Source organism: Scyliorhinus torazame, chromosome 17 (assembly GCF_047496885.1).
Source record: "Scyliorhinus torazame isolate Kashiwa2021f chromosome 17, sScyTor2.1, whole genome shotgun sequence".
Classification (NCBI taxonomy): domain Eukaryota; kingdom Metazoa; phylum Chordata; class Chondrichthyes; order Carcharhiniformes; family Scyliorhinidae; genus Scyliorhinus; species Scyliorhinus torazame.
In genome coordinates this window covers 95811937-95819457 of record NC_092723.1, presented here as the reverse complement: position 1 = coordinate 95819457, position 7521 = coordinate 95811937, and the positions used below count along the sequence as shown (strand labels likewise).

At 42.1% G+C, this 7521-nt stretch overlaps 1 protein-coding gene across 6 annotated transcripts in view; it reads right to left on the bottom strand.

Annotated features, from left to right (window-relative positions):
- Window positions 1–736: 736 nt before the first annotated feature.
- The window catches only part of katnip (katanin interacting protein), a 333986-nt gene continuing 327201 nt past the window's right edge, over window positions 737–7521 (bottom strand). For all 6 annotated transcript variants that reach the window (XM_072480763.1, XM_072480761.1, XM_072480758.1 and 3 more), the window contains one exon: window positions 737–2128. In XM_072480763.1, the coding sequence (XP_072336864.1) occupies window positions 2070–2128 (59 nt within the window). In that variant the 3' untranslated portion in view covers window positions 737–2069. The remainder of the gene's footprint in view (window positions 2129–7521) is intronic.

Here is a 7521-nt window from a genome sequence, read left to right as displayed (position 1 = left end):
TTTCAAACTTTTATTGCTTATAATTTTGAATTGGCATGAAACGTGCAGTAAAAATTGTTAAACAATGCTTCTCATCTGCCAGTTTAGGGCCTGTGGAAGCCACAGTGCACTTGCAAAATGGATACTACCCGGCCCAATTTCTAGGCCACTGATTCTCAAACAATGTACAAGCAAATATGATAATGGTAGATTGCATATGGCATTTTGAGGACAAATAGGATTTTACACGACTGAAGGGAACCAGTCATGTAAAGTGGTCCGTATGTTACAAGGCCAACGAAAGATTGACTTTTTTCAGTGAAGCTTGCGTTCATATGTCTTTGTTTTGTCCATCCCCTCCAAAATCCTGACATTACAATAAAAGAATGTCAAGGGTCACGACGTTAATAATCTTGCTCGTCATCAACTACTGGATACTGGGTCCAGTTCTGGTTATCTAATAGGCCGCAGTGGGTACAGAGCTAAGTACCAAAATGATTCTGGGTCTGAGGAATGTTAAGGTACCAGCAATATTAAAGAAGTTCTCTTTGTAAAATAAACATTGATATGACCTAATTGAGATTTTTAGGATGAAGGGAATTTGGAAAATCGATCCAGAAAAGTATAATAGAATTGAATTACCCCCGATTAAAGTAGTCTTTCCAAAAGAACAAATTGAGAATTAGTTCATTTCCACAGGAACATTAAAATAGTTAATACGTGGAGCAATATGGATTGCATTACATTACAAAATACATTTGCTGTTGCTCAGAAGTGGATTTTTATTTATACTGTGACTGTCAAACTACTTACAAATTGCTCAGCAGATTTTAAAACTGGATTTTTAAAAATAGGTATACCTTTTCTTTACACTCTACATACATATATGTACAATTACATGAAAAATGTTAGAAAGAACAAAGTCTGATATATGTTTAAGTACAAGACATCAGTACATTATAAATTCTTCCAAATGCTACGAACATTGTACCGATCACATGTAGCGGAACCAGCATGTGTTTGTGTTTCGCAATGATTGTATTTCAAAGTGAGGCATTAACAAAAATAAGAATTCTCAATGTGAGAAGGAGTCGTTTTGATTCAGCATTGCTGATGAATATATACAGCTGTACTTTGTATTTTTATAACCCACTGAATGGCCAAAAAGGTGAACCCATTAATAGCTTATTTGATAAACAAATTCTTCAGTAGAATATTTCTCTGTTGAAGTAGTCAGTTGTTCAAAGGTCACTTAGTGCTTATCAGGTTTTAAATGTCAATTACATATTGAACATTTGATCAAATAATATTGCTTGAATGATAATAAAGCAATTAATAATATTGTGTTTAAATCAACTCAAGTAATATTCCAACGACAGAACTGATTACCAAAAATAATGTTTCTAACAAGTTCCAGGTCTCCTTGGAATGGAACATGGATAATAAATAACCCAAGGTATTTCTAAAAAAAAGTTCTGAATAAGAACTCTCAATTGAGCTTGACGACACCATATTGCAAAATGATTAAATATTTATTTAGACATAAATATCAAGGAGTTTCTCAAACTTAAGGGCTATTTACTTGGTGCATCAATTTTGATGAGTATATTTGGAAACACTGATTTTACTCAAAGCATGACCAAATTTTAGAAGCCTCAAGATGCAATTGATGATCATTTTGCTACACGACTAATTCAATGCGGACACGATGTAATGGGGACAATTTGCAACCAGGCACAAATCTTTAGTAAGATAGGCACACCAAAAAGGGGAGCAAATATTATTTTGTCTGATGTTGTGAAGTCAGTTTTGGCAGAGAGTAACTGCAGCTTCACTCTGTAACTTGGCTTGAAGGTGCTGAGTGCTAACTGTAGGTGAACCACCACACTCATTCACCCTCTTAAGCTGATAAAGCAGCTAAAAACAAAAGCTGCAAAGGAGAAAATAATCAAATTTGTAGACTTTAAACTAATATCGGGTAAATAGCCTTTAAGTGGGATTGAAGAAAAATCTGTCAACTTTTACTCAATTCTTTAACATGGAGAGCACAATCCAAATCACAAGCAATAATTCCAAGACTGAGATCTTCATCAGAATCTTCTTCTCCCAATTGATCCCCTATCAGTCATGCATGTCTTTGGGCGCAAGGCTAAAAATAAGAAACAGAAGATTAAACCTCTTTGTAGGCACAGTTTATGAAGGAGAATCTAGGTATATAATACAAAGTGTAAAAAAGTGAAGCAGACAAAATGCTTAAAATCAACTACTTCCTTGCATTCTGTACTTCACATATACTGAAAATGTTTTTTTAAATAAAAGGTCTGGTATATGTTCACAGAAATGTATAAAACAGGAAGAAGCCATTCCGTCCATCCAGTCGGTCTGTACTTACCCTCGGTTCAGCAAATCATCCAAATTATACTAACCCACTCTGCCCTCATATTTATTGTCTTTCCCTTTGCTTACCAATCCACTTCTAATCTCAGATGGTAACGTTGTTTCTACCTTGTTCACTAAACCTTGAACTAAATTCCACAGTCTCTTTGTCAAAAGAGTTTTTAATGCTCACTGTTCGAAATCCCTTGTTCGAGAGCCCTCAACTACTTCTCCCTATACTGTTCCATCAATTCACCATTTTAAATACTTTTGACATATTGGCAGTAAATGCACTCACTGCTCCATGAGAAAGCACTCCAATTTTCTCAAGTCTGTCATGACATTCTAGTGAATTTACTTTGTACTATGGAACGTCTCAATGTCCTTCCAATAATATGGAGCCCAATTACCTCAGAAAGTAATCAAACAGGGAGATTAAGGTTTAAAAATGCTGATCCTTGCCTCTTGGTTTCATCATGAAAGGTGTAATTGAGAGGTCATAAGACAATATAACATTAACAACCCCATTTAATTGTTTTATAGTCTCCATTGGAGGTGCTGCATTTAGGATCCTATGATCTTGTATCCCTCAAAGTCCACCTTCCACAACATTGAATCTGAGCTTATTTCAATTCAGAGTCTAATTACTGTTTTTTTTTATTGAAAATGAATCCTTGTGCTGACACTGAATTTGATTTACCACTTTTTAGCTCATTTTATCAATATTTCTATACAGCTTCTTTTGATCTTTCAAACAATTAACTCAAAATAACTAAACAATATAACCTCCTATTTTGGTATCATCTGCAATTTCACACCATAACCTCTAGATCGATATCTGAATCCCTGATAAATACGGTGAACAGTAAACTTGAACTAAATCCAGTGAAATACCTGTGTTCAATCTTGGTAATATTGGGCATAGTTCCTACTTTTTGAGCAGAATTTACCATCTATGCATGTCGGCGGGATATTCCAGTCCCACCGAAGGCCCACGGGTTTCCCAGGAAATTCCGTTGACAATCCCGGGACCAGAAAATTCCGCTGGAGGGCTGCCTCCACTGCCAGAAAACAAACGGCGGGCTGGTTGGTAAATCCCCCCCTTTCCTCTCCAATCTCACTCATTTCCAATCCAGTCTACTTTCTATTTCCTTACAAGTTGGCATTCCCGAGTACTCTCCAATCTGTAATCCTGGGCTGGATTACATGTTCACCTGCTATAAAATCCAACGGCACGCTCCTATCTCCACTGCAATTGAACAGGGGAGCAGTTGCAAAGCACACCCACCCTTGGGCCTACTGAGCTTTTAAGCAGGAATTAAGTGCCTCATGCCTCCGTCTCTGGTATTATAATTGTGCCCGGGGAGGCCCATATTGGTCAGGAAGCCCGGCAGCCTTAGTGCAAAGGATGGTGTCAGGCAAGGGTGGAAGACCTTCTGTTGCGTATCCCCTAGTCCCATTGATGCTTCCCTCCCCATCTTTAACCCTTTCCCCTGGACCCAACCCACCTCCATGCTCCTTGATGTACCTGTGCTCCACAGTGTGGTGGCAATGCCTGTAGTCCAGCAGTGTCCATTTCTCCTAGATGGCATTATGGGACTACATGCGATAGGCCAGCAGCTCTTTAAGAATTAACTAAGGTGGTTACATGGCTGATTGGGACTGTTGGAATTGTGGACAACATTTCCAACCCCAACCTTTTAACCTGGAGGGGGAAGAGAGGGGGTGGGGGGGGGGGGGTGGGGAGTGAGAGCAGGGTTTGGGGGCTACAGCTCCCCATTAAAGCTTCCCCAAAGTCTATGCCAACCATGTCTAGTGTATTTCCCTCTTCTACCGTGCACTTCATTGAGTGTTTTAAACTCAGGATTCCTCCATTCTCAGGCTTTTCCTACAGAACTCTATGTTGCTACTGACAGACCACAGACTACATCCAGAACAAAACATATCCTACTACTTGGCTTGCTACCAAATCTCTAAAATCTTGCTTGAAGACATCAGGGCCCTGGTATTATGAAGGATGCTTCCTAACAGAGAAGATGGGAGATGTATGTGGAATTGCTTGGGGAAGATTCGGAAGTCAACTGAACAGGTTATGATCTGCAATCAACTCAATTGCACTAGTTGATTGTGAATTTTGAGCTATGCAAAAGGTGAGATGTGAATCCGCTTATGTCAACTCAGCTCTATTTAAAGTGACAGTAGATGATAGACTTGCTGAAATTACTGCTGGCTGCAGTCAGAGAAGAGCCAACAACCTCTCTCCCCACCAATGAAAGAAACCTTTTGTTCTCGCCAAGAAGGCATGGTTGGAGCTAGTCGAAGAGATGAGCAGCAGGAACGTTTGCCTAGGTCATGGATATGATGTAGGAAGCAGTTTAATGACCTAAGCAGGCTAGGATAGGTGAGAATAACTTTGCTGATTCAACATCAACTACCCCCACATCAGTCTCAGTAAACACTCTCCATGATAGCACTACTCACACACACTCCGTTTCCAGCAGCACCCAGTCTTCACTTTCTGTGCACTTCATCACTACCATATTTATCCACCAGCATTGACATTCACAATGTGATGCATCTGTTCAGTCACTCTCACTGCATCCATCAGTTGAATGCCTCACCTTCACTCACATCAGCTTTATCACCCCTTGCAGAAAAAAAGCACAAACGCAAAGGAGATGGAGAAAACTGGAGGGGTTTGCCATAAATAGTCATGCTAATTGATACAAGGAGGATGTCCTAGAAATAAGTGGCACAGCAGCATCCACCGCGGTCAGAACTGGAGCGATATGACGTTTGCAGACAGCTGGTGGCAGAATGGCAAACATCTATGGACGGTGCATCTAAGGGCAGCGTGGTGGCACAGTGGTTAGCACTACTGCCTCACAGCACCAGGGATCCAGGTTAGACTCTGACCTTGGGTCACTATCTGTGCTGAGTTTGCACGTTCTCCCCATGTCTGCGTGGGTTTCCTCCGAGGGCTCCGGTTTCTTCCCACAGTCCAAAGATGGGCAGGTTAATGGATTGACCATGCTAAATTGTCCCTTAGTGTCCAACAGATATGTAGGTTGGGTGGGGTTACGGGGATAGGGTGGGGGAGTGGGCCTAGGTAGAATGTTCTTTCAGAGTGTCAATGCAGACTCAATGTGATTCTATGGACTTTAGAACAAAGAACAAAGAAATGTACAGCACAGGAACAGGCCCTTCGGCCCTCCAAGCCCGTGCCAACCATGCTGCCTGACTAAACAACAATCTTCTATACTTCCTGGGTCCGTATCCCTCTATTCCCATCCTATTCATGTATTTGTCAAGATGCCCCTTAAATGTCACTATCGTCCCTGCTTCCACCACCTCCTCCGGTAGCGAGTTCCAGGCGCCCACTACCCTCTGTGTAAAAAAACTTGCCTCGTACATGTACTCTAAACCTTGCCCCTCTCACCTTAAACCTATGCCCCCTAGTAATTGACCCCTATACCCTGGGGAAAAGCCTCTGACTATCCACTCTGTCTATGCCCTTCATAATTTTGTAGACCTCTATCAGGTCGCCCCTCAATCTCCGTCGTTCCAGTGAGAACAAACCAAGTTTATTCAACCGCTCCTCATAGCTAATGCCCTCCATACCAGACAACATTCTGGTAAATCTCTTCTGCACCCTCTCTAAAGCCTCCACATCCTTCTGGTAGTGTGGCGACCAGAATTGAACACTATACTCCAAGTGTGGCCTAACTAAGGTTCTCCATCTCCCTTGCGTAATAATATGATTAGGGATAGTCAGCATGGCTTTGTGAAGGGTAGGTCATGCCTCACAAAACTTATCGAGTTCTTTGAGAAGGTGACTGAACAGGTAGACGAGGGTAGAGCAGTTGATGTGGTGTATGTGGATTTCAGTAAAGCATTTGATAAGGTTCCCCACATTAGGCTATTGCAGAAAATACGGAGGCTGGGGATTGAGGGTGATTTAGAGATGTGGATCAGAAATTGGCTAGCTGAAAGAAGACAGAGGGTGGTGGTTGATGGGAAATGTTCAGAATGGAGTTCGGTTACAAGTGGCGTACCACAAGGATCTGTTCTGGGGCCGTTGCTGTTTGTAATTTTTATCAATGACCTAGAGAGGGCGCAGAAGGGTGGGTGAGTAAATTTGCAGACAACACTAAAGTCGGTGGTGTTGTCGACAGTGTGGAAGGATGTAGCAGGTTACAGAGGGACATAGATAAGCTGCAGAGCTGGGCTGAGAGGTGGCAAATGGAGTTTAATGTAGAGAAGTGTGAGGTGATTCACTTTGGAAGGAATAACAGGAATGCAGAATATTTGGCTAATGGTAAAGTTCTTGGAAGTGTGGATGAGCAGAGGGATCTCGGTGTCCATGTACATAGATCCCTGAAAGTTGCCACCCAGGTTGATAGGGTTGTGAAGAAGGCCTATGGAGCGTTGGCCTTTATTGGTAGAGGGATTGAGTTCCGGAGTCATGTTGCAGCTGTACAAAACTCTGGTACGGCCGCATTTGGAGTATTGCGTACAGTTCTGGTCACCTCATTATAGGAAGGAAGTGGAAGCTTTGGAGCGGGTGCAGAGGAGATTTACCAGGATGTTGCCTGGTATGGAGGGAAAATCTTATGAGGAAAGGCTGATGGACTTGAGGTTGTTTTCGTTAGAGAGAAGAAGGTTAAGAGGAGACTTAATAGAGGCATACAAAATGATCAGGGGGTTAGATAGGGTGGACAGTGAGAGCCTGCTCCCGCGGATGGAAATGGCTAGCACGAGGGGACATAGCCTTAAACTGAGGGGTAATAGATATTGGACAGAGGTCAGAGGTAGGTTCTTTACGCAAAGAGTGGTGAGGCCGTGGAATGCCCTACCTGCAATAGTAGTGAACTCGCCCACATTGAGGGCATTTAAAAGTTTATTGGATAAGCATATGGATGATAATGGCATAGTGTAGGTTAGATGGCTTTTGTTTTTTGACTTCCCATGTCGGTGCAACATCGTGGGCCGAAGGGCCTGTACTGCGCTGTATCGTTCTATGTTCTATGGAGCTGCAACATGACTTGCCAATTCTTATACTCAATGCCCCGGCCAATGAAGGCAAGCATGCCCTATGCCTTCTTGACTACCTTCTCCACCTGTGTTGCCCCTTTCAGTGACCTGTGGACCTGTACACCTAGATCT